The sequence below is a fragment of the Callorhinchus milii genome, unplaced genomic scaffold, assembly GCF_018977255.1.
Source record: "Callorhinchus milii isolate IMCB2004 unplaced genomic scaffold, IMCB_Cmil_1.0 Scaffold1, whole genome shotgun sequence".
In the NCBI taxonomy this organism is placed as follows: domain Eukaryota; kingdom Metazoa; phylum Chordata; class Chondrichthyes; order Chimaeriformes; family Callorhinchidae; genus Callorhinchus; species Callorhinchus milii.
The window spans coordinates 94571514-94597927 of NW_024704742.1; the positions used below are offsets into that span (position 1 = coordinate 94571514).

Consider the following 26414-nt stretch of genomic DNA (forward strand, 5'->3'; position numbering starts at 1 on the left):
ATGCATTAAAAGATAGAACAATAGCATACAACACACAGAAGATTCAATGAATATTTAAATGAATGACTAAGTGCAATGCAGTGAATCATATTAAGTTACTTACCCGTACGCAATGAGTAACAAATGAGTCAATGTAATCCTTAGCCTGGTGATTATTATAAAGGCAGCATCTGGAAATTACAAGAATAATTTGTTTCCGTCCAATAATTTCTGAATATATACAAGCTTTTACAACCAGTTTATCATGTGCAAAAAATGATTGTACTTTGTAATGCTGGCCGACCTTAAAATGAACTTCCCAGCAACAAGTTAACACACTTGTTGATCTGCATTTTGATTCAAACAGTAACAAGGTGATCACCAAGACCGAGGCCCTCCTGATTGGCTCGCGCCAGCGCCTCCGCAACTTGGGCGCTGGCAGCATCAGCCTCCACGGCTGCACACTCAACCTCACAAAACCAGTCAGGAACCTGGGTGCCTTGTTTGAACCTGAACTGTCCTTTCTCCCCCACATCCACACCATGACCAGCACTGCCTACCACCATTTCCGCAACATTGCCAGACTCTGCCAATGCCTCACCCCTCAGGCTGCCGAAACCCTCACCCACGCATTCATCACATCAAGGCTCGACTACGGGAACTCCCTCCTCATCGGCCTTCCCAACTCTTCCTCTTCATTCAACCCTCTGCAGCTCGTGTACTCTCGCACACCATGTTCCGTGACCCCCGTCACTCTTAACCTCACCCGACTCCACTGGCTCCCCATCCCCCAGATGATTGAATTCAAGATCCTCGTCCTCACTTTCAAGGCCATCCATGGCCTTGTCCCCTCCTACCTTTCTGACCTGCTGACTCCCTACCAACCTGCCCGCTCCCTCCGTTCAGCGGACTCCGGTCTGCTCCATGTCTCCCCCCCAACCCACCCTACCATCGGTGGCCGGGCTTTCAGCCTCTCTGCCCCCACACTCCGGTACTCCAACCCCCAGTTCCTTTGCCTCACTTCCTCTCTTGCCTCCTTCAAGGCTGGTCTCACGACCCCTTCTTTTCCATCGTGCCTTCGGTCGCCCTCCCACCTCTCTGCCTTCCCTCACCTCTACACCATCCCTCCCCCATGCTCGGGTCCCGACCCGACTATGCAGTGCTTTGGGATGTCCTCCGGACGTGAAAGACGCTATACAAATGTAATTTTGTTGTTGGCAGCTTTGAGAATTCTGAACAAGATTTTGTTTGTTATTGTTGATCCTCATGCTGGATGTTTATTGATATATTCGTAATTCATTTGTAAATTCTGCAGGGAATTTTTTATACAATGTTTTATTTACTCTGAATTATTTGAGAAATCCTGGAACACACCCCCTCAATCCCTCCGCATTGCTCCCTCCTTCCTCACCTTCAGGTCTCGCCTGAAGACCTTGCTCTTCGACCATGCCTACGGTCACCTCCCTACTCCCCCCGGCTTGGCGTTGCATCCGCCACTGTCAAGCGCTCTGGGACACTCAACTGCATGAGGGGAGCTATATAAATGCAAGTTGTTGTTGTTACTCACTTTGATGAAAGCACTGGAGGACTGACAAAGTATCTCAGTGCATCTTTTATCATGTCCTGCATTAGGTGTGTACCAAATACCTTCTTGTTGTCTACCAAGAAAGTTGCCTATAAAAAGAAAAGCTGTTAGAAATCAGTTTCAGTATGCTGCTCAGTTAATGTTTTTTTTAAAAGCACAAAATGACAAGGCTAAATTGTTTGTCACTCAAGACTGCCTCCACAAGCTGCAGATCATCCAGAACTCTGCAGCTCGTGTCGTATCCCACACTAGTCTACGGGACCCTATCAACCCCACGCTTGTCTAGCTCCACTGGCTCTCCATCCTCCAGAGGATAGAGTTGAAAATCCTTGTCCTCGCCTTCAAAGTCCTCCACGGCCTTGCTCCTTCCTACATCTGTGACCTGCTAACGCCATATCAACCTGTCCGATCCCTCTGCTCGGCATGCTCCAGCCTGCTCCACATTCTCCGCCCCGGCCCGCCCCACCATCGGTGGTCAGGCCTTTAGCCTCTCTGCCCCACCCTTTGGAACTTCATCCCACAGTCCCTTCGCCTTGCTCCTTCCCTTGCCTATTTCAAGGCACTCCTCAAGACCCTCCTCTTCGACTGCGCTTTCGGCCACCCTCCTACACCTTCACCCCCTATCCTCCTCATCCCAACACCCTGCTCGGGTCCAAATCCCTGAATGTCCATGTCTTTGGATGTCCTCTCGACATGAAAGGCATTATACAAACCTAATTTGTTTTTGCTATACGTTTGTCTGAAAGCTTTTGAAACATCAATTCCAAGTATTGCATTTTGTTCAGCTTAATTGAAAAGAATTTTTCCATTTACAGATTTTAAAATATGGCTATTGTATTCAATACAGTACCCTTGTTATATACACCATCTCATATTATTCCCAACAACCTCTGCTATATGTAATTTCACCGCTGATAGAACAGTTATTTAGTATAAACCAATATTGCCAGATAAACTGCTTTCTCAATGCCAAAGCCACGCAAGCATGAATTGAATAATGCCTTGGATTTACAACCCTACGTACCTGTAACAGAGATCTAGAGAGTACACAAGGTGACTGTTCACTAAATTCACAGAAAAAGTCCTGCAATAATAAAAAACAAAATTAGAAAATCTTATTAGAAAAATAGAAGTATATTATGATGTACATTGAGGTAACAGAGCTTGAAATATCCTGAAGTTGCTGCTTGAAAAATTTCACACATAAGTCAAAATTCCCTATATTGATTACCTTTCAATCATAAGCCATACATTTCCATGGTTCAGGAGAGAACCATAGATACTCATGGCTACACAGATGACCATTTATCTATCATGTCTGGCCCAGCAAAGATGCCTTTATCTTCCGGGGCATTTGAGGATACATTTTCTTTACTTTTTCTCAAAAGGTAGAATACAATGTTTAAAAGGACCATTTTATTCTCCAGAGAATGGATGCAGACATGAAGGTACACTGAACACGAGCGGTTTGGTGGTTGCTTCTTCTTTTTTACAAAAGGCTAAGTGTTCTGATTCTCAAACCGAGGCCTCATGACTAACTTTTAGCCTCAGCTGATTTTCAGTTGATGGCTGAATCGCTAGGTGGCTGAGACCACATTAGCCAGCTGCGGAAACACAGATAGAGGAATAGAGAAATTTGTGGCTTGTGATTTCTGACTGAGAAAAACGATGGTGATTGTGAGTAAATGGCATCAGCCAGGCTCAGTGGCAGCATTCTCGCCTGGAGTCAGAAGGTTGAGCTTTTAAGCCCCACGTCCAGACGAGGTTACATAGTCTAAGCTGACACTCCAATGTGGTGCTAGGGTGTTGAATTACTGGAAGTGCCGTCCTTCGGATGAGACATTAAACCAAGGTCCCGTCTACTTGTGCAGGTGAGTTAAAGATCCAATGGCACTATTTGAAAAGAGAAGGGAGTTTCTCCTATGTCCTGATCCACATTCCCAAAATAAAACTGGCCATTCACTTCATGGCTGTTTGTGGGACCTTGTTGTGCACAAATTGGCATTTGCCCACAGATAGTTACTCCACTTCAAAGTAAATCCTATGAAGTGCTTTGGGATGTACTCCCAACGTGAAATGCGCTATATCAAATGCAAAGATGATTATTATTATTATTATTATTATTAAGTAGGCTGGATTACAAAACAACCAAAAATTATATATAAAAGTAATCCTAAACTTACCAAAATACTGTGCAAATTTGTCAAGTTGACAATCTCACAAACCATTTTTATTCGCTCTATAAGTTTAGCAAAATAGTTGACCATATCTTCTCGTTTTATAATTTTTGCATAACGGGGAAATGTTGGAGGTAGCAATCGCTGATTGACAAGAGGCTCAAATCCCATCATTATCGGATGATCTATCAAATGCAAAATACAAATGTAAATTACTTTTCTGCATTGAAGCTGCAAGAGGAGTTGTGCATTAGTTTGATGATCTGCACCATCCACATTCAGTGGGTATCCCTCACTGGGCATTATTATTCTAAAATGCATTAAAATACAACTGTAGAATAGATTTTAAATGTTAAGCGACTTTGTAAAACTACACATATTGGCTATTAAGTCATTGAATTGGAAAAAATAAATCTTTGAGTGTAGATAACAAACCAAGCAGTTGGCTTTAAGTTCTTATAGCTCTGCATCAAATTATTTTGTCAGATGTCACTAAAAGCAAACTAGCACTATATTGTTCAACAATTTTTCATTTATCTGAAGAGGATATCTTTTTCAAATCAATCTGATAAAAGGCAGTGTCATATTCGTTCCATTAAGGATAATAATTACTTATACTGGTGCTTAAATATGTGACTTCCCTAGGAATTAGTAATAGGGCAGCAAATGTGAAATATCTTTAGTGTTTTATACCTCCTTTTGTAGTATCATTTTGAGCCTGGATACCATGATGGGTAGAGTTTTGTAAAGCAGGCAGGAGATCTGCAGCTTGAGTCATCAACTTCTGAGCTTCACTTACTGCACTGGTCTGCACAAATACAATGAGGAATAAAATTAGTTTTTTCAGCATGTTGAAATGCATATCCATTTTTGTCCTATCATCTTATAACTTTGTTAAAATCGTTCTCTTTCTTTTGCTAATACTTCCCCTACACTGCAAATTATCAACGGCTGAAAATATAAACACATCCATCTCTCTGATTGTCGCCTTTACTTGACAGGGATGGCGCTAGATAGGTTCAGATGAAGAACCTCCTTTGACCTGCTGATCTTATGCTGACCAGATATCCTGGCCCCCATCACAATGGGGAACCCTCATGACTGTGATTCCCTACAACTGCAGGAATCTCTTGAATTTACTGTTTGTGGAATCAAGACACTGCCACCCACACCCATTCTTTCCAGCCTTGTCACATTTACCACAATGTATTCTGTCAGTTCTGAAACACTGATTGCACTTTAATTTCACTGGAGTTAATAACAATTTGAAACAGATGGCAGAATAAATTGGCAATTTTGTGTAATGTAAAATGTGGAGTCCTGTAGCTCAGTGGTTAGAGCACTCGCTTTGCAAGTGAGAGACCTGAGTTCAATTCCAGGCAGAGGGCGAAACCTTGGGCAAGTTTCCTTACTCCACACGCCTAATAATAATCCCTCCAAAACTAAAAACAATAATTAAATTGGTCATTTTCAATCTACGACTGTTTGTGGGACATTGCTGTGCGCAATTGGCTGCCGCGTTCGCCCACAAATATACAGTCAATTCACTTTACAGTGTGTTCTGTGAAGCGCTTTGGGACGTCCTCCCGACGTGAAAAGCGCTATATCAAATGCAAGGATTATTATTATTATTATTAATGTAATATACCTGAAAATGTAGAACTGAAGCTTCAAATTTTATTTTATTTAGATATTTTCTTTACACTCTCTGAAGAGGGGCACTGAGTTTAGTTTTACGTATACAAACTATACTTGGTTTCAAATGAAGGTCAATGAACAAAAACTAGATAGTTTATTTCTAAACTCAAAACTCATTGTTGTGTTATCCCACATCACAGCCATAGTGAGAGCTATTGCTGGGCTGCTATGATGCAAACGAGTGCGAATTTAATGGTGGAAGCTTTAGCGCAGACTGCCCTCGCATCCTTTTGGCTGCATTTAATGTAGAAATTAGCACTGTCAACTGCAAAGCTTATGCAAGTAAAACCAAAGAAGCTTGCTGAACCTGAGACCCAATTTACTCCAAATAGGCCACCAAACTAAAAAACTATTCTTGTGTCACAGGAAGGTCCTATACATAAAATGAATTGTGATGGTTTCAGATCTTTCCTTTTCCCCATTGAGAGCTGGTCTCCCTGTAGGCCATACAGTCACACGTTACAGTATTTTCTATGAAGCACTTTTAGACATGCTCCCGATGTGAAAGGCACTATATCAAATGCAAGGATTATTATTATGTAGTCAACTTACAGTGAGTTGCTTATATTCAAGAACTTCCAGAAATTAAATACTTCACCTCTTTCTTTGTGAAAGCAATCAGGGCAGTCAGGAGTAAACGAGTAAACTTTATTCTGCTGAAAACTGCTGTACATTGTTGATGCTGAAACATTAAAATAAGACAGCAATGTATGTTAGACTTTCAAGTACAAGCACACTATCATTCAATAAATGGATTGACTAAAGTAGAAATAGAAATCACACGCTAAAGTTATCTTGGAGGCTTCTCTTTTCCACCACAAACCGTCTCCTCCATCCACCTTGCCACGCCTCACCCATCCTCTCCTCAAACTCCAACTGTGAGGAGATGCTGGATTTCCTCGAAACCAAAATCGAGGGGATACGTTCAGCCACCTCTGCCCCATCCACAGCCACCCCCACATCACCTCTCCCTCATGACCCACCCCCCACCCATCCCCCCCTATACTCCTTCGACCCTGTCTCTCCCTTCTCCCTCTCCGCGATTGTTCGCAAACTCAAACCCACCACCTGCTCCCTCGATCCCATCCCCACCTCTCTTCTCATCTCCCAGCGCCACCTTCTGGCCCCTCTCCTGTCCAACGTCATCAACCTCTCCTTGTCAACCGGTTCAATTCCAACACCCCTGAAAACAGCCGTCATCATCCCCATCCTGAAAAAACCTTCCTACTCTCCAGCTACCGCCCCATCACCTGGAACGAGTCGTCGCTTCCCAGCTCTGCTCCTTTCACTCTCGCCATTCCCTCTTTGAACCTCACCAATCCGTCTTCCGCGCTGACCACAGCACGGAAACAGCGCTGGTTAAAGTCACTAATGACATTCTGAACATCTGTGATCAGGGCTCCCTCTGCCTCCACCCTCAACTCCAGGACCACTGCTGTCCTGACGGACTGCCTGTCGGACATCAAGTCCTGGATGAGGCTAAACTTCCTCCAGTTGAATTTGAACAAGACTGAGGCCCTCCTGATTGGCTCACACCAGCGCCTCAGCACCTCAGGCTCTGGCAGCATCAGCCTCCATGGTTGCACACTTCAGCTCACCAAACCAGTCAGGAACCCAGGTGTCTTGTTCGACCCTCAACTGTCTTTTCTTCCCCACATCCAAGCCATGACCCACTCTGCCTTCCCTCACCTCCATAACATCGCCCAACTCTGCCACTACCTCACTCCTCAGGGCGCTGAAACTCTTGTTCATGCCTTCATCACCTCCAGGCTCGACTATGCAAACGCCCTGCTTGTCAGCCTTCCCAACTCCTCCCTCCACAGGGCTGCAGATAATCCAGAACTCTGCAGCCCATGTCCTCTCCCACACCAAACTCTGTGACCCCATCTCCCCCATTCTCACCCGACTCCATTGGCTCCATATCCTTCAGAGGATCCAGTTAAAAATCCTGGTCCTCACCTACAAAGCCTTCCATGGCCTCGCCCCACCCTATCTCTGTGACCTCCTAACCCCCTACCAACCTGCCTGCTCCCTCCGCTCAGCCAGCTCCGGCCTGCTTCATGTCCCCCGACCCACCCACCCCACCATTGGCAGGAGAGCCTTCAGCCACTCTGACCCCAACCTCTGGAACTCCATCCCCCAGTCACTCCGCCTCGCCCCCTCCTTAGCCTCCTTCAAGTCCCACCTCAAGACCCTCCTCTTCGACCATGCCATTGGTCACCCCCCTTCCCCTCCCCTCCCTTCTCTCGCCTGACCCCAGCTCGGGTCTGAAATGCTGTACACTGTCCAGCGCCTTGGGACGTCCTCCCGATGTGAAAGGCTCTATAGAAATGTAATCTTGTTGTTGTTAAGTTTACTAAACAGCCGAGAATCATCTGCAGATTTTCTTAGTTTAATTCCTCCTTGACCAAAACAAAGTTTAACCAAATTATATTCTGACAATATTTCTTAGCATGATTTAAGCAAATACTACATTCTTCAGCAAAATTAATAAGTAATCCTCAAAAAAGTTATACCATGAGATTTCTGTAAAGCTTGGGTTCATCTTAGGTCAGATTTTGCAACTGCTACCACAGTGGTGTAGTTTCAATTTGGAACAATTAACCTGGCTCAGGTGTTTCTCGATCTGATTCTGGATGCAAATGAAAACCCGAATGGACGGAAGAGGAAATTTGTTATTATAATGAAGAGAAGATATCTCCTTCCGGCTAATGGCTCATGTTTTAAAAAAACGTGTACAATGAGGGAGTAACTTGATATGATTTTTTCCAGTTTATTTTTACATCAGTTTTCTTTAAAGAAACACAAAATAAATCACTGTAAATGAATATAATTCTAGTGAACAGGAAATTACACAACAAGCACAATGCTTGAATGGCTTCCCTCTGTGCAATAAACATTCTGGATTCTAATACTGGCATTTCTCACAAAACNTTTTTTTTTCTTTTTCTTTTACTAGGGTGTGTAATCTCTTGTGAAGATGCATAGCTACTTATTTTCCCCACTAATTTATCTTTCCATTTTTCTTGGACCTCATAAATCCAGTAGCTCACTTAACCTACTGCTAAAAACATTAGTCAAGATACATGAGAGAATGAATTAGTCAAGACACCCCAATGACATTTATTTTGTCCTGAAGTGAATAACATCTGCTTGTCACCTCCCTTCACAGGCCGCCCCACAAAAATCCCAATTAGAATACTCCAGAGTTAGAAACTAAAACTGTAGGAAATAAATGACAAGGTTAGTTTTGTTCTTACTTCAAGTTCAACCTCTGGGTTGCGCTCTTCCCCTTGTCGACTCCTAGTGCTCTGTAAAAGCAGAAACATCATTTTGAAACATGCAAAACTGGAAAATACGAGAATAAAATTTAAGAATCAGAGCCCGGAAGATTATTTTGGTCTTTGTTATAAGATCAATTAAGATGAGGCCAGAAGTTAAGAAAATTCTTGATTCACTTTTGAAGTAGTTTCTAACTACGAAAAATTAATTAAGACCTTGAGGAATTTCAGGCAGTTAAAATGTTAACTGCCTGAAATGTTGTTCTAAACCCTTCTAACATCATGAGGTAAAAACAAACTATTTAAATCCCATTCTGTACTCTTCTGTGCGTTTTAAGCGTTCTGAGACGCTACCCTGCATGGAGGGCACTATATAAGTGCAAGTTGTTGTTGTTAATGTTGATTTAAAATGGTGATTTCTTAACTATTTATATTAACACAGTACCTTTACTCTTCTTTGAAGATCATCTTCTACATCTTTTAACATACCTGGAAATAAAGAAAATTAAATGGCAGTTTAAATGCCCAAATATAAAATCCCCTAATTACATGTAATGGACTCTCCAATGGTCATGAGGATTGGTAAGTAAACAAATTTGGTGTTTCTGGGCCGCTAGCCCACACGTTGAAAAAAATTATAACTTTATCAGTGAAATTTCATCCTCCATATGATCACTGTCTGCGCTGATAAACTAAGGCAACATTAGCCTACGTGTTCTCAGTTTAGTGAAGAGAAACGTCAGCCAGGATTCCTGCATTGGATGTTATTCAGTGAGCCCTCCAGGAAAGTGCATTGTTGAGAACCACACTGAGCTCAGCTGTGTTGCCTCTACAATTGAGTAGCCTTCAACACACACAAAGTACGTAAGTGAAGTATCGGAGTTTTTTAACCCAAACAGGCCCTCAGTTTAACATCTCATCTGAAGGATGTTATCTACATCAATATGGTGTAGATGCATTGGAGTGTCAGCCTGGACTGTGAGCTCAAAGTTCTGACATGGAGCTTGAACCCACAAATAAGCTAATATGAGTGACATCTTCTTGGCAATAAAAGAAAGATTTTCACATAATATGTGAAAAGTTTTTATTTTAGTATTGGATTTTAATCAAAAAAATGTACTATTTACAGAGGTGAAGCATTAACTGAAGCTTTAATTGTAACTTGTTATAATAGGATAAATCTAGATATAGGATCTTGAATCTGATCATTCATCTACATCAAACTGTCGTCACTTCCCGCCTTGATTTTTTCAATGCACTCGTCTGTAACCCCCAGCTCCACCATTCAAAGTCCAACTGATTTAGGACTTGCTGCCTGTATCCTTGCCCATATCAAACTCGCAACCTTATCACCCCAGTCTTTGCAAAGCTCCATTGGTTCCCTGTCGCAGAACGGATTGATTTCAAGATCCTCTCACTCATCTAACAATCACTTCATGCCCTAGCACCTCCCATTCCTCTACCCTCCCTCTTCACTTGGCCGGCTCTGGCCTTCTGTGAGTCCCCTACCCCGCCACTCCACCATTGGCAGTTGTGCCTTCAGTCAGTGCCCTGAACCTACGGAACTCCCTGCTTCAATCCCTCTGCCTTGCCCTCTCTTTCCCCATCTTTGAATGGCATCTGAAAACTTTTCTCTTAGACTGTGTCTATGGTCACCTCCTCTTTCTCCCAGGCTTGGTGTCAAACTCCACCATTGCTCAGTGCTCGAAACACTTACCCTGTGTGAAGGGCGCTATATAAACGCAAGTTGCTTTTGCAAACTTCCTCAAAGTTTGACACAATTGCTATTAGTTGAATAGTTCCTCAACTGAATATGCACAGAATTTTTGGAGAACAAGTAAACTAGATTGTACCTACAACTTCAAAACTATGGCAAATATGGAAAGTAGCAGTTACCTGTAACTCTCAAATCTGTGACATTATTGGCCATTTTGAAACCGTAAGTCATTGACTGGAAATCCTCCTGAAAATAAAAATGAGATAACACACCTACAAATGATGGTTCAGAATTCCAGCATTCTATGAAATACATGTTTTCCCTCCCCATTAAACATCTTGAAACCACTATGTTAATCTCCTTTGCTTTTCAATTTCAAGCACCAGTGAACTTTTTGTTTTGCACTTACAATACAAAATCCCATTCAATCATTGCATTGGGGAGCATGTCGCTTCCCTCAGGGGGTTAGGACATTCCTCTACTGGTTAACTTCAGTTCTAAGCAGCAGATGTGCTGATTATCGCAGAATAAGACACAGTGAAAATTCAACACCAGCTGGCTGGTGAATATCTTTTCAGCTAATAATGCCCATCAATGGTTTACTAATGATGCTTGTGGGGTAGAGTTCTACGAGATATACTATAATAATAATAATAATCCTTGCATTTGATATAGCGCTTTTCACGTCGGGAGGACGTCCCAAAGCGCTTCACAGAACACACTGTAAAGTGAATTGACTGTATATTTGTGGGCGAACGCGGCAGCCAATTGCGCACAGCAATGTCCCACAAACAGTCGTAGATTGAAAATGACCAATTTATTATTGTTTTTGTTTTGGAGGGATTATTATTAGGCTCTGTGTGGAGTAAGGAAACTTGCCCAAGGTTTCGCCCTCTGCCTGGAATTGAACTCAGGTCTCTCACTTGCAAAGCGAATGCTCTAACCGCTGAGCTACAGGATATACTACACAGTTTTTCACACTCTATGCCACTTTCGACTAAATTTACATTAAAGCTAAATAAATGTAACAATCGCATCACATCAGAAGTATAAGAACACATCTCAGAGACCTGGTCTATCCTTCACCACTTGGAATTCCTTGGGATGCAAAAAAATCTGAGACCATCCCTTTTCCTTTCCCAGAATGGAATCATGTTTTCGCTTTACAAGAAACGTGTAGGATGGTGAGCTATCATCGCCTGCGGTTTCATGGGTACCAGATAGTTGAAGCGGCAATGGACCCATCCAAAGAAAAATGTGTGTGGTGTGCAGCCTAACTATTACTCTGGCTGGAGGCTATGAGGGCCAGCTAAGGCTTTTCAGCCCTGAATAGAGACATCTCAAAGAGGATCTTATAAAGATGTAGAAGACGCTAAACGAAATAAAAACAAAACAAAAGCAGAGCAACACTTTGATTTGTTAATGCAGAACGAGGGGTCACATGGACATAGGTTTCGGGTTGTGAAAGAGCAATTTTAGGACAGACACCAAGAAGCATCTCTTTACATGTAGAGTTATTAAATGAGTGATTACATGTAGGGTTATTAAATGAGTGATTTAGACCAGGACACCAAACTCCCTTGATATAGCAAAAGGAAAAATGTAGAGTCAGTATTCTGGAAGGATGTGGTCAAATGAGATGAACGGCCTTCTTCATCCATACCTTTCTTGTGATCTTTTGCATGGTTACAACGTTTAATTCACATTGAGACTTAATATAATTTTAAAAATCATCTCACTCTTTGAATTGAAGCAAAGATCTATGAACTAGTCGAAAGTCTGTTTCCTTCATTTTGCTCAAAAACTCATGCATCAAAAGAACCTACCCTTGACATCTCTGCTCCTGCACGTACCTCTTCAAACACAGCTGCTTTATTCACTTTTTCTCTGGCAATATCACATATCTTTAGGATGCCCAGAGCAAAGGCTTTCATAGCAGGATCCTCAATCAAGTCGGGATTATGGACATAAAGACACGTGAAGACAGTCTGGGCCAGAGAATGACCTTCCAGCCACGTTATCTGTGAAATGAAAAGAAACCATGAGGTTACCCCGGTACACACAAGTTTATGCGTTAAGTATTTTTGTTGGTCGACAAAGAAATGAAGGCAATGTACATCAAATGGCATTTTAAACATCTAAGTGTATGAATTATTACTTTCTTTCAATGTAATTAAACAGTTATCAACAATAAACATTTGAGAATGCTAATTATCAGTCACAGCATGATCTTGAAAAGACAAAATTATACACAAGACTGTAAAAGGACCATTGCCCTTTCCTGAATCAGTCGATTTAAAAAAAAGGAACCATTTATTTTCAAAACAATGAAACTGAGAACAATTTTGTAGGATACAGTTCAGAGCACAGCAGCTTTTGTGAGCTAACAACAAAAGTTACTATATTATGGATGAGAAATTAAACAGAGTATTATCTTGTTCTAAGTATCCTTACCAAACAACAGAAGCAGGTGTCCATTATCCCTATCAGCTCTGGCAATGTAAGGCCCTTGATTTTAATTGTTTCATCCTTCAGTAAAATACAAAAAGTCATAACATAAGAAATCATCTACTTAAAAGAATGTTTGTTGAATTGCAAATATCTCTAAATTTAGCTCATTACAAATACATACTTAGTTTTTTTAGTTTCATATCAATTCAGTTTCTGAGCTCAAATATTTCTAAACAGTTATAATAAATCATATTATAATCATAAATCATCCAGAACAGACTGTTCTGATTATTCAAAGTTATAAGAACATTGCTGTGAAGTTTGTTATTAACCATTTAGAATTTATCAAATGTGTTGGAAAAGTGAAAAACTTGGCACTGTAAAAAAGGGATAGGAATCAACTTCAACTTTGACATAAAAGTACGACAAGTTACAAACACTGGACATAAAGAACGAAAATGATTTTAAGCAATACCAATGCAAATGTTTAAATATGTTCTTCCTGCTGCTCCAAACAGTATAAAATTAATTTCCCTTCACCTTACTTAGCTTTACATAAAGTAAATGGAGCAATTTGTTTTTAATACATTTCCAATGCATCAGACATTTTATGGTATACACCTCCTTGTTTATTTTCTACCCTATCCTGGTCTCTCTACGCTATGGGCTCCACCTCGAACATTCTGAACCTAGTATAATATTACAAGTTTGAATGAAAGCAGAGTAGAAAAATCTTTCCTTCACATTTTCCTCCATGTGGACAAGCACTGAGCCCCTGCAAGGGATGAACAGCAATTCACTGATATGGGAAAATGCAGCTACAACCCACGTGCCACCTACACCAAGTGGACTATTCCTGGAATCTGCTATCTTGTCTTAAAACTGGTTCAGTGTTCAAATTTCTATTAATTACCATAATTGCCATTAGGCATTTATATGCGCTGGGTTTGGTTTCAGTTCATTGCCTGATTTTCTGCGTGAAATGATGCCTTAAATTCCTGTGCGCAAGTTGTCTTGCTATTTAGAACAAAAAAAAGTATCAAGGATGGACACACATGGATTTTATGTGTGTTGCAAAACACAAGAATAATGTGAGTCTTTAATGCAATGGCAACATTGTGAAAATAATGAGCATTGGACTGGTATGCAGAACAAATTGGAATGTATAACACAATAATCCATTTTTATCCTTAGTTGGCCACAACTGTTCATGGTATTAATGTTCATGGTATTCTACATCTTTGAAAGTGGGAGGAATTTTTTTTAATAAAGAACAATTTGAACTTGTATAACATATTTCATGTGGAATAAAAACAGTGGCCAGTTCACTCATGTTGATGAAAATATTTTCTCAACAAAAAATATTATTCATGCAAATCAATTTCTAGTTTTCAGATAGTTGGCTTACAAATGATTTTTCTTCTCATTTTGTCTCAAACCATTTAATAATTTCCAAACAGGTTCCCCTGCTTATAGGTACGGTGCAACTTGTCACCACACTTTCTCTTGGGGAAGAGGAGTGGGATGTGAAGAAAGGAGGGGTGGGGAAAGCATAGAAAGAGGCACCCAACTTCTGGTTAGTAATTCCCATTAGCAGAGCAGTCAAATCTTATTGGAAACTATAGGTAAGAAACTGCATCATAAAATCAAGTAGTTATCTTAAGAGAAAGAGAGAATATAATGCAACATGCCTTTTGTTCACTGAAGTCACAATAACACTATTACCACTTGGTTAGGATGGATTTAATGATAGACAATTCTAGAATAAAAGTGACATACCTTGACTGCCTGCTCAAAGTTCAGCACCTTCCGGTTAACCTGGTTTCCAATCATTCCTGCATCCATCTTTGGGTCCATCATCTCAATTGCAGACATTGCTTCAAACAAGCCAAAGCTAAGGTGAAACATTTCAAACATATTCTCAATTATCATTCTGTAATAATGTCGAAAACTGACACTGCAATGCTTCAATACAAATTTGTCATATATTTTACATACAATGGAACAAATCTATCATAACTCCCTCTGTATGAACATTAAAAATCCTTTTAAGGATTTTCAATATAATGGCAATTAATTTCATTAACTTATAGTCGTAACTGATTTTAAGGTGTCAAGGGGGACAGTTGTCCGTTAATGTCTCATTTATGTTACTGGAACTACAGTATTTCTTATTACTTCCAACAGGAGAGTGATTCAGAGTTGTAACAAGATTTAGATTTGCTGCCTCAAGCACACTTGTAATGCTCATATTCTGTGTAATCTTTTTAAGTTTGAAAGTTCAATTAACAGCAGTTTCAGTATAAATCAGGTTTATATTGCAGCTAATGCATCAGTTATAATGTTGAAACCATTAACCATGATAAATATATAGTAACACTTACAGTTTGTCATGAAGAAGCTCTCCCAGTTTAAGATCTGAAAATAAACAAATTTGGAGAAATTAGATGGAAGTTTTTGCAAAGTATTTCAAGATCGACATAATACAATTTGCACTGAAATATGAATGAAATGCCACTCTCACCAATGTTACTTTCCCATGATAGGTATTTGACCTCTGACTAGTAGCTACCCATGGTGGCGTAATCGTTGAAAAATCAATGTGGAAGAAAGATTATAGCCATAAAGCTTTACAAATGTAATTTTGGATTGTATTTTCCTGCCTTTCTATGATGATGTGGTTGTTCAAAAATACTAACCATCAAGCGCCCTCCCTTATTTTACAATTCAGTGAGGGTTATTGCAATATAATTCAGATTGATGCATTGCACATTTAATTACCACTGAAATGAATCAACACCAAGTTTCAACAGATTTTAATGTTCTGCTCGTAAATCACCTCAATGTTGTGATTCTGTTTGCCTATGTCACTAATCTTTCTACTTATCACATCAGGAATCCCAAACTATCATGATCAGACCTTTCCTAACAGATTTTTTTAAAAAAACAAAGTAAGTTTTGCATTTAATCTGCTTTTCTTAATATTGAAATGGTTTGGGTACACAGATACAAAAAACAACGTACTTACTACTTGCCCTTGTATGAAAGAAACAGAAAGTAAACAAATGGGATTGATGTTGGGGTTCTCCATTATAACACAACAGTGAAAGCTTTTGCAACAGGTGCGATCTGAGAAACAGTGTGATAACACTTTCACTAAGGCCATTTTCAACCATTGTCATCAGGTGTGACATTCCTGCTGTAACTTTCCTCTATTTGTGAAAGAAACAATAGTGAGGGAAAAAAATATGAAGTACTTAAAAAGTAACAAATTCTGAGGTAAAATGGCCTCCTGACAACGAGTAAGGGAGCTAATTATAAAAGAATTATATGATTCAGTATTAAGTTTGAAAAATGTATTTATGGAAATGATAACTATTTGAACAGTTTCACTGCATGGCTGTATTTTTCACACCCTTGTCCTTTGGACATGGCATTAAATCGTTTGTGCAAAATGAGATGCCAAATTATTTCTTTAATTTCACATTACGCCCGATACATACAGTGGGCTTTTCCTATTGTAACATATTCATGTATTATTTAAACAATCAGTTTAGGATGTGAACAAATACTACCTTTGCAACAATCTTTGAATTCCTGGGTGATGTCCACCCAGATCACATTGTTCTTTTCCATCTTTTCTGAGATGCCAAGCCCCCAGCCAACATCGTCCTCATCCACAGATGCTTTCGTCACCATGGTAACTCTGAAAACCAAATTGTACAATTATAAACAATTCCACATCCTCTTCCCATTTCCATTTTAGAACAGAACTCAACTATTGGAGCGGCCTGTTTATCTGTTTATCTGAACCCCCTGTGTGAATTCCTTGTAACCCTGATAAACAAAAAAGCCATCAAACAAAAAGCTAATGGTGTCTATATTGTTGGAATTTATTATTCGTCTGTGATCACTATGTACCTACCCTCATAAATATCAAGGAGCGTTAAACAACAAAGGCATGCAAAGGACTGGACAGACGAGTGGGTTCAGCCCTCAATAACGCTACCCTGTGTGAAGGACAAATGTAAATGTTTTTGTTGTTAATTGTATCTCTGAGGGTATGAACTACCAACAAACAAACTGCTCCTAATTTGGTAATCTTACACAGAGGACAAAATAATAGCTAATGTAGAAAGTGAATGGACAGAAAAATACAGGACATGATAAAAACACAGCAGTCCATTGGCCAGTACCAAAGTTTAAATCAGAAAGCAGGGATGATGTGTGCCTAATTTAACATGTATATGCAGCTCATGCTCATTGATCTCGGAAGGCTAATGTGATTTCCAATACAACAGAACAGTTGATGGGACAATCTACTCATTCCTGAAACTAAGCGCTCTGAGATGCCATCCGTCGTGGAGGGCACAATATAAATCCAAGTTGTTGTTCAGTTGTTGTTGAAATGTAAAGACTATATGACTATGTTTTAGTCTTATTCTTTAAATTTGAAAAGTTGGACTCTGCACCAACTGGAGTTATAATGACATTTGGTGTTAGGTGGTCCTCGCAATTGTTCTGCACCAATGCTAAAAGTTCAGTATAACTGGGGCAAAGTAAAGAAGACAAATTGTGGAAAATCCATCTATTCACTTTCCATCAGGAAAGAAAATGGAGAATTCATTCAAGTTTTGGAATTATAGGAATAAACAACAACAACAACAAGATTGCATTTATAGAGCGCCTTTCACGTCGGGAGGACGTCCCAAGGCGCTGTACAGTTGGGTCAGGACCCGAGCAAGGGGGAAATTGGTGAGGGAAGGGAGGGAGCGAGGAGGGGGTAGAGAGTCGAGAGGGGAGCTGAAGGCACGGTCAAAGAGAAAGGTCTTGAGACCGGCTTTGAAGGAGGAAAGGGAGGAAGCGGCGAAGGCACTGGGGGATGGAGTTCCAGAGCCTCGGGGCTGAGAGGCTGAAGGCCCGGCCACCGATGGTAGTGCGGTTGGGGCGGGGGATGTGGAGCAGACCGGAGCCAGAGGAACGGAGGGTACGGGCAGGTAGGTAGGAGGATAGTAGGTCAGAGAGGTAGGAGGGAGCAAGGCCGTGAATGGCCTTGTAGGTGAAGATGAGGATTTTGAATTCGATCCTCTGGGGGATGGGGAGCCAGTGGAGGCGAGCGAGGGTGGGAGTGATGTGGTCCCGAAGCCTGGTGCGGGACAGTACACGAGCTGCAGAGTTCTGAATGACCTGCAGCTTGTGGAGGGAGGTGGCGGGAAGGCCGGCGAGGAGAGAGTTCCCATAGTCCAGCCTTGAGGTGATAAAGGCGTGGACCAGGTTTCAGCAGCGTGAGGGGTGAGGTAGTGCCGTAGTCTGGCGATGTTCCGGAGGTGATGGAAGGCGGTGCCAGTTGTGGTGCGGATATGAGGGAGAAACGACAGCTCAGGGTCGAACAAAACGCCGAGGTTCCTGACTGGCTTTGAGAGGTGGAGAGTGCAGCCTTGGATGCTGATGGTGTCAGCGCCTGAGGTGCGGAGGCGCTGACGTGAGCCAATCAGGAGGGCCTCAGTTTTGCGCACGTTGAGCTGAAGAAAGTTGTCTCTCGTCCAGGACTCGATGTCGGACAGGCAGGCTGTCAGGACATCGGTGGTCGTGGAGTTGAGGGTAGAGGAGGAAAGGTAGAGTTGGGTGTCATCCGCATACATGTGGAAGTTAACCCCATGTCTGCGGATGATGTCACCAAGGGGGAGCATATAGAGGGTGAAGAGGAGGGGACCGAGGACAGAGCCCTGAGGGACACCGCACGAGACAGTATGTTTGTTATAAACAAAGTATAAACTATAATAGTGTTAATTTTAACCTGGAAAGTAGGACAACAGGAAGCAGTTTTTAAAATTCCTGGATAAGGAATTCAGGAAATATTTCTTGCTTAGGGTTTCAACATTTAAAAATAATATGGCACTTCTTGCAGTTAGTTGCAGGTACATCTTTCAGAAATGATCTATGAAACAAACTCTCATCTACTTTGGTTAGCCTGGTCAACAATTCCTCATACAAAATTGATCATTCATGTCACAGCTGTTTTATGGAACATTGCTATATATAAACAGGTTGCCATATTTTGCAGTACATACACATTTTGCAGTAAATCCTGTGAAGCACTTTGAAACATTTTGATGACTTGATAATATGTCATATCATTATTATATTCTTTGAAAAATGAACTTGAGACCTATAATGCAGGAGTACAGAAAGTTATAAGATGACAGTATAGCAATGTTTGATCAGAGATTCAGTAACCAGAGAACAATGAATTGGGGTAATTTGCAACAACAATTTATAGTAAGCAATACAATTGACGTGCAAACTAACATGTTTGGGAAGGGAACAGAGACAGGGTAATTAAGGATGCACACATCAAGGAGTGCAATATTCTGAACTCTACACTAGCAGGATCTGGTCAAGGCAAAGGGAAGGCAAGCTATTAAAAACCTGAGCAAGTTGGGGCTATTGCAAAGTCAGATGACGATGAACCAGGTTTGAGGCTAAGCATCCGAGAGATGAAGCCAGATCAGTGAGTCACATCGCTTTTTAAGGGATCACAAATACACAAAAACAATTCTAAATATTTTTTTGTTGCTGGTTGGGAAGTAATCATTCATAGTTAAAAGGTTCCTCTGAACTGGTGCAATGTTGGGCAAGTCTGGTGTTGGACTTCAGATCCTGATATCCTTGGGGCCTGGAGGGAGCATCATGCTGAGTTGGTGTCTGACCCGACAGGCCATAGTAGAGATTCAGCATTATGAAAGTTGGAAAAATTAACAGAGGGTTTTGATTAGATACAAGGGTTTAAAGAACTATCTGCTGGGAGGAACTGGATTCTTCATTACTTTAATAATAATAATCCTTGAATTTGATATAGCGCTTTTCACGTCGGGAGGACGTCCCAAAGCACTTCACAGAATACACTGTAAAGTGAATTCACTGTACATTTGTGGGCGAACGCGGCAGCCAATTGCGCACAGCAATGTCCCACAAACAGTCGTAGATTGAAAATGACCAATTTATTATTGGTTTTTTTTTTGGAGGGATTATTATTAGGTGTGTGGAATAAGGAAACTTGCCCAAGGTTTCGCCCTGCCTGGAATTGAACTCAGGTCTCTCACTTGCAAAGCGAGTGCTCTAACCACTGAGCTACAGGACTCCACGTGTTGCCTCCATGTTGCCTTGCTAATGTATGAATACTGAATTCTTAAAAGGAGAGATCTTAGAAACAATGCCAGAAACCACCAATTCATCCTTCTGCCCACTTCAGGGTCAAGGAACAAGCTACAAATTGGATTTGCGGAAAAAAGTGAAAACATTGCTAGGAAAAAAGCCTTCAGCCTATTAGTAAGTAACCTGGTGGTGGAGTTAGCTTCATGCCCGGCATTTCACTTTCCCCGCATGAGGGTCTGGAATAAGTCATTGAAAATAGTAAGCATAAGCTTGGAGTCTCCCAGTGCACGAAGGACAGCGGTAAGGGCATGCGGCAGGAGAAAGAGTGAACAAGCAAAGAAATTGATCAAATTCCAATGGAGGAAAATCCATGCAAATGCGCCGACAGTAGCAAAAATGACAATCAAGTAGAGGAAGAGGGCATCAGAATAGATTTTATTTTTCCTCAATAAGGCATAATTGTCCAGGTAAATTGTTCAGTTCTAGAGCTCGATAGTGTGTGTGTTTCTTCGCTCTCCCTAACGATTAATAATAAAATAAGGAAAATCAGTTATTGGGCAGATAAGAAACAGTATCTAACAAATCTTGGAGCAAGTGGCACATAACTCCAGTAAAAGTGGTAACAAAGAAGGTTTGTATAAGTCACAATAAGCCACAAGACAAACACACAAACACAACAGAATAACATCCCACAGGATAAATTCATTCACTAGTTATGTCAGAGCAAGACATTGAACACGTGGGGCATGTTTCATCAAGTACTCCTACACCGGTTACAGTTCCACTCCTCCCAAAGTTAAAAAAAAGACCGATTTCACCTGCCAAGTCACACTTAAAGCGCGTGTCTGCAACAAACAAACAATAACAACAATTTACATTTGCATAGTGCCTTTCAAGCCGCGAGGACATCCCAAGGTGCTGGACAGTCCCTGCACTTATTTGATGTCGCACCTTTTCACACCAGGAAGAAATCACAACAAGAATTTGCATATATATATATATATACACACACATACATTTTTAGGGCAGGGGACATGGCGCAGACCAGTGCCTCAAAGCGCTTCACAAGACTTTGACTGTAATTAATGTTCAAAAAACACGAGTTTAATAAAATGAATCCGGGGGGGAGGAGGGGGGGGGGGGGGGAGTTTTTTTCCGGGGGGGGAATTCTGTCCATTTGCTTGCCCTAATGCAAAGTTGATGAAAGACTGGGTTCACGTTAAATAATAAAACGAGAGAGAAAGAGAAGTCAAAGGCACAATCTGACCCGGGGCTCGGACTCGGGGCCCCGCGGCGGCGGCGGCGGCTCTGAGGGGGGACACAGAGACACACACCGAGCGCGGCCACTGACAGACAGACAGACAGCTGAACCCCCGCAGCTCTGACGGGTCCAGCGAGAGGCGGCCTCGGTGAGGAGCCGCTGCCATTTACCTCAGAGTCGAACCGCTTCCACTCCCGTCACCGAGTGCCCCGGTTGGCGGCCATGTTGCTGTCAGTCACGCCCCGCCCCCCCGCCGCCGCGTGGCACGCTGGGAATTATAGTCCTCCAGGGCCGCTCGCGCCGCCGCCGCCGCCGGAAGTTCGCCGCTGTTGCTGTGCGAGAGGGAGGCGCCTGGCAACGCCCCTCCCCCCCCCCTCCCCTCCTCCTCCTGGAGGAGACAACTGGGAGGCAGCACTGCCCCACAGGACGTTCGTTCATTCGTTCATCTCATGTAATGATAATAATAATAATAATAATAATAATGATGATCATAATCCTTGCATTTGACACAGCGCCTTATCACAATCCTCGAGACGTCCCAAAGCGCTTTGGCCCTGACGTGTGGTGACGGTGCGCCTGCGTTTTGTAGGCCGACGAGGCGGACGGTTTGCGCGCAGCAAACGTCCCGCAAGCAGCCGTGGGATGAATTCCCATGCAATGCAATCAGGAATCTTCCAGTTATCATTTCTGCTTTCTGACCCCCGTGTTACTGAAAATGTAGAGCAATTTGAGCGACTAGTTTTGAGTTTTTTTTTAAAAAACACATTGCAAGTAGGACCGTTTGTTTTTGTGACTTAACCGAAATATAAAGAACTGTACCGCAGGTGGTGATTTTTCTTCTACTTGCTGACCTAGGAAAAAAGATGTAGAGTATCTACTGTGGCAACAGCGCAGAAGGTTAGTATTAAGAGAAAGTGGGAGAGTTGATCTATCCCTCTGGTTGTTACGCTACCATAATGGAAATTAGATTATAGAAAATGTGAGGTGCAACACTGGTTAAGGAAAGTTTGCGCAGAAATCAGATATGGACACGTAAACTCTTTCGGTATAGGTTTCTTCAGTTTTGAAATAGAATATCTTAACAATTTCCCCAAATTCTGCATAATCTTAACTTTAGATTAAGTTAGACAAAATTGCCTTCCACACCAAGACTTAAGAACTCAAGGTATCCTCCCAACCTCCTCTTGGTTTTAATTTATCAAAGAGTGGCATTATTTATGAATCTTTTCTTTTATTGCATATTGCCATTTGACCCAATTTTCGAACTCTTCCGCAAATATATATTTTAAAAAAAGTTAACATTCTTGTCTAGTATGGACTCAGAATGAAAGTTTTTCTTCTAATTGGACTGCCAAGCTTAAATCTAAACAATTGACAATTTTGAAGTTGAAAATGATGATCCCGGAGGTAACGTGATTAAAGGAGAGGCAAATGGAACTTTGCGCCTGTGAACTTTCAGTATTGGGCACAATATCATGAGGGAAGTGTGTAAGGAACTGAGCATTTATATCCACTTCCTGAGCCTGGCTGAGTTGGCAGCACTGACTTTCTGAGTTAGAGGGTTTTATTTTTGAAACATCAAGACTTTGAAATACCTCTGACACTCCAATTGTCAGATGTATTGTCCTTTGTTTGAGATGTTAAACTAAGGTCCAGTTTGCACGTTCAGGTAGACATTAAGGATCCCATGGCAATATTCAGAATTGGCCATTCACGGCCAAATGGTTGTTCATGGGTCATCACTGTGCACAAATTTGCTGCTGCATTTGCCTGCAAAATATGCAGTAGGTCCTGTGAAATGTTTTGAATTGTGCTCCCAATGTGAAAGATGCTATCTTAAATTTAGGGATTATTAATATAATACTGTAATTCTTATGTATAATAATATATATTTGATATAGCACCTTATTACATTGAAAACATCTCAAAGTAACTACTGTTAGGCAGCCAATTTGGTGGGAGATTTGGTCTCAACTACCACCAAAAAGGTGCATGGTGCATGTACACAGAAAAGTGAAAAGGGAGGAAATGGAAGATATTTCTGTATAAAGACCAGATATCTCTATATAACGTGTTAAATACCAATTTCTAGTAAAGTCGCTAACTTATTTTTTAAAATACAGATTTGAAGCTTGTGCAAAGTTATGATCTTCCACCATTGGAAAAACCTGGATTCTACGAAGGTAAAAATAACTCTTTAACACTCTGTCTTTAACTGTATGTCTTAAATGCATAAATATTATTTATGAGTCCAGGTAGCCAATTCATTGCATGAATAATTTGGGGAAGTACATCTTTTTGAGTTATTGTAGTTTAAACGGCAAAGTATATGCTTTTATTAATCATCTTTTTTAATTTGTCCTATAAGAATAAGCTCTGCATTTGATATAGTGCTTTTTTCATGGTGTCAAAACATCTCAAATGCTTCATAGGATTTACATTAAAGTGTAGTGACGGTGTATTTTAGGTAAATGTGTGTACATCAGCCAGAGAGTGAATAACCAATTTTTTATCTAGGGCATTGTTGTCCACGACACTGGGAGAAACTCCCTTCTCTTTTTGAATAGTGCTTTAACGTCCACTTGCACAGATACACGGGACCTTAGTTTAATGTCTTATCCGAAGGATGGTACTTCCAACAATGAAATGCACCCCTAGATAATGCTGAACAATATTAAACCACCTCCAACAAATACTGCTCCCCCAGCATTTCGTTGGTGTATCAGTGAAGACTGTGAGCTCAAAGTCCTGATGTGGGGTTTGTGGCCTCAGTTTGTAGCATTCTTGCCTCGGAGTCAGGAGGTTGTGGGTTCAAGCCCCACGTTGGGACTTGGAATGCGTTTTGTCTATGCTGACACTCCATTGCGGTCCTCAGTGTGTGTTGCATTGATGGAGGTGCTGTCCTTCGGAGGCAATGTTAAATTGAGATTCTGATGATAAATCTGCTGGTTTAAGTAAAACTACAATCTTTGTAGTAACTTTGAAGATTTAACATGAAAAGATCCCATTGCACTATTCAAAAAGAGAAGGAAGTTGTTCCTGGTGTCCTGGCCAACAATTGCCCAAATAGAATTGGTCATTCACTTCATGGCCATTTGTGGGGTATTATTGTATTCAACTTGGCTTCCAGGTTTACCCACAAAACACATAGTCACTTCACTTTGCAGTATATATTATCTAAGTGCTTTGGGACATCCTAATGATCTGAAAGGCACTAAATCACATGCAAGGATTATATTATTTTGAACTCACAACTTTCCGAGACTGGAATGCCAGCTGCAGAGTTGTGGAGAGATCCCTTTAAAGATAATGACAATTAATGTACAACCAATAGGAGGGATTCAGGAAGTATAAAAGTACACTGGGACAGGGTCAGTGGGGTATGGTCCTTGTAGGTTTGAAGTGTGTTGGGTTGAGACACATAAGTATTTGGAGTATTTCTTATGACAAGAATCAGGCTGACACCTGAAAGCATTCTCTGAAAATAACCTGTGTTACAAAGGAAGAATTGCAGTCTTTTGGTTTTTCTAAGAATATAAAATAAAATTGTCACTATCTGGAATTTAGCAATATGAACACATTGGCTGAGATTTTGTGGCTGATAGCTGAAATACATTTTAAAAAGGATATATTTTATTGTAATTAAAATAAAACATAGATTTTTTTTGTTTGGGTGAACTGTATTTAAAACCATTTTACCAGGTTTCTAAACAGATGTACATGGTGATGATTACATAACCTATCATGTTTGTGCTAAGTACTTTAGAAATTAATTTAAAAATAGGTCTATAAACTGCATGACAATAGTCTACAGGAAGTATTGCATCTGTTACAATAGAAATATTGTAAAAATAGAGCCGGTTTAACATGAAAAAGGGTTCAAAAGAGCATGTAAACAAAAGTATCCAGTCTATTTTACCAGGCTAAAATGTTCCTGTTTATTGTTTAATGCATTCTTGTTAGCAATTTGAATTTGCTTCTAGTTCTGTTCACAGCTCAGATTTGCAGAGATAGCTTTTTGTGTTTTGTTCAATATGAATATATTGGCTGAGATTTTGCAGCTGGCAGCTGAGATATTAAATGACCAATGTACTGTACGTGCTGACTTTCAATTAACAACAGACCTTCTCAGAAGATTGATATCAGTTTACACTCGCCTTATCCCAATTTTGTGCATCAGAGGCTCAAATAAAACAATCAGTGAATTGATTGTTTTGCTGTGTGTTAGAATTGCGGTTTCAAAAGATTGTTTTGTGCATTTGTATCTCATCAGCAGTCAGTGCCGATTTGCTCCACAAACAACCCGAAGCCAGGTATTGAACAGAATATTTGTTTACATGCAAATTTTCTTTGATCTCTGTCACCCTGTCCAGTGTTTGCATCAGCAAATGACCTTAAACATGCAGTCTTATTCAGAACATTTTTGGGGAGAAAATAAACACTAACAATTTAAAGAAGTTTATATACTTGCTTTCAATGTGATTATTCTACTAAACATGACATTCATGTCATGTTCGACCTGTTGTAATTACAAAACACCATATGCTACATATGTGGCTATGTTGGGCGCCTATAAACTTTCTAGCTTGAGTTTTAAGGGTCGGGGTGGGGGAGGCGGGAGGGCAGGGTGGGAAGCAGGGAGATCGAAAGCTTGGTCGAAGAGGAGGGTCTTGAGGTGGGTCTTGAAGGTGGCGAGGGAGGGGGTGAGACGGAGGGACTGTGGAATGGAGATCCAAAGGGTGGGTGCGGAGTGGTGGAAGGCCCTTTAGCCGATATCGGGCGAGCAAGGTGGGAGATGTGAAGCAGACCAGAGCCTGCTGAGCGGAGGGAGCAAACAGGATGATAGGGGGTTAGGAGGTCGGAAAGGTAGAGGGGAGCAAGACCATAGATGACTTTGACGGTGAGGACCAGGATCTTGAACTTTATCCTCTGTGTGATGGGATAAAAGGTTAATTGACTTATTACAAGCTCTCTGCACAACTGTAGCACTGCAGTGTTCCTAATTTGATATTCCAGACCACTTGTCCCATTATCCTATTTGATTGTTTTTCAGCATCCGCAAAGTAGCTTTTAATCACTGCTGCATTTGGTCGGCAAAGTTACTTTGGAG

At 41.1% G+C, this 26414-nt stretch overlaps 2 protein-coding genes across 3 annotated transcripts in view; one reads left to right on the forward strand and one right to left on the reverse strand.

The window, feature by feature from the left end:
- The window catches only part of naa35 (N-alpha-acetyltransferase 35, NatC auxiliary subunit), a 32665-nt gene extending 11106 nt beyond the window's left edge, over positions 1 to 21559 (reverse strand). The window contains exons 1-15 of one of the 2 annotated variants that reach the window (XM_007908041.2): positions 21475 to 21559; positions 16464 to 16594; positions 15273 to 15306; positions 14668 to 14782; positions 12892 to 12966; positions 12291 to 12458; positions 10617 to 10683; positions 9166 to 9209; positions 8700 to 8750; positions 6038 to 6121; positions 4435 to 4549; positions 3748 to 3926; positions 2589 to 2648; positions 1547 to 1653; positions 104 to 170 (exon numbers count right to left, since the gene is read on the reverse strand). In XM_007908041.2, the coding sequence (XP_007906232.1) occupies positions 104 to 170; positions 1547 to 1653; positions 2589 to 2648; positions 3748 to 3926; positions 4435 to 4549; positions 6038 to 6121; positions 8700 to 8750; positions 9166 to 9209; positions 10617 to 10683; positions 12291 to 12458; positions 12892 to 12966; positions 14668 to 14782; positions 15273 to 15306; positions 16464 to 16587 (1290 nt within the window). In that variant the 5' untranslated portion in view covers positions 16588 to 16594; positions 21475 to 21559. Of the gene's footprint in view, positions 1 to 103; positions 171 to 1546; positions 1654 to 2588; positions 2649 to 3747; positions 3927 to 4434; positions 4550 to 6037; positions 6122 to 8699; positions 8751 to 9165; positions 9210 to 10616; positions 10684 to 12263; positions 12459 to 12891; positions 12967 to 14667; positions 14783 to 15272; positions 15307 to 16463; positions 16595 to 21474 lie in introns of both variants that reach the window. The other variant, XM_007908040.2, reaches the window with a different exon arrangement.
- A 603-nt stretch (positions 21560 to 22162) lies between these two features.
- agtpbp1 (ATP/GTP binding carboxypeptidase 1) overlaps positions 22163 to 26414 on the forward strand; it is a 130471-nt gene continuing 126219 nt past the window's right edge. Inside the window, exons 1-2 of the mRNA XM_007908036.2 lie at positions 22163 to 22201; positions 23428 to 23487. The gene's annotated coding sequence lies outside the window, so the exon portion shown is untranslated. The remainder of the gene's footprint in view (positions 22202 to 23427; positions 23488 to 26414) is intronic.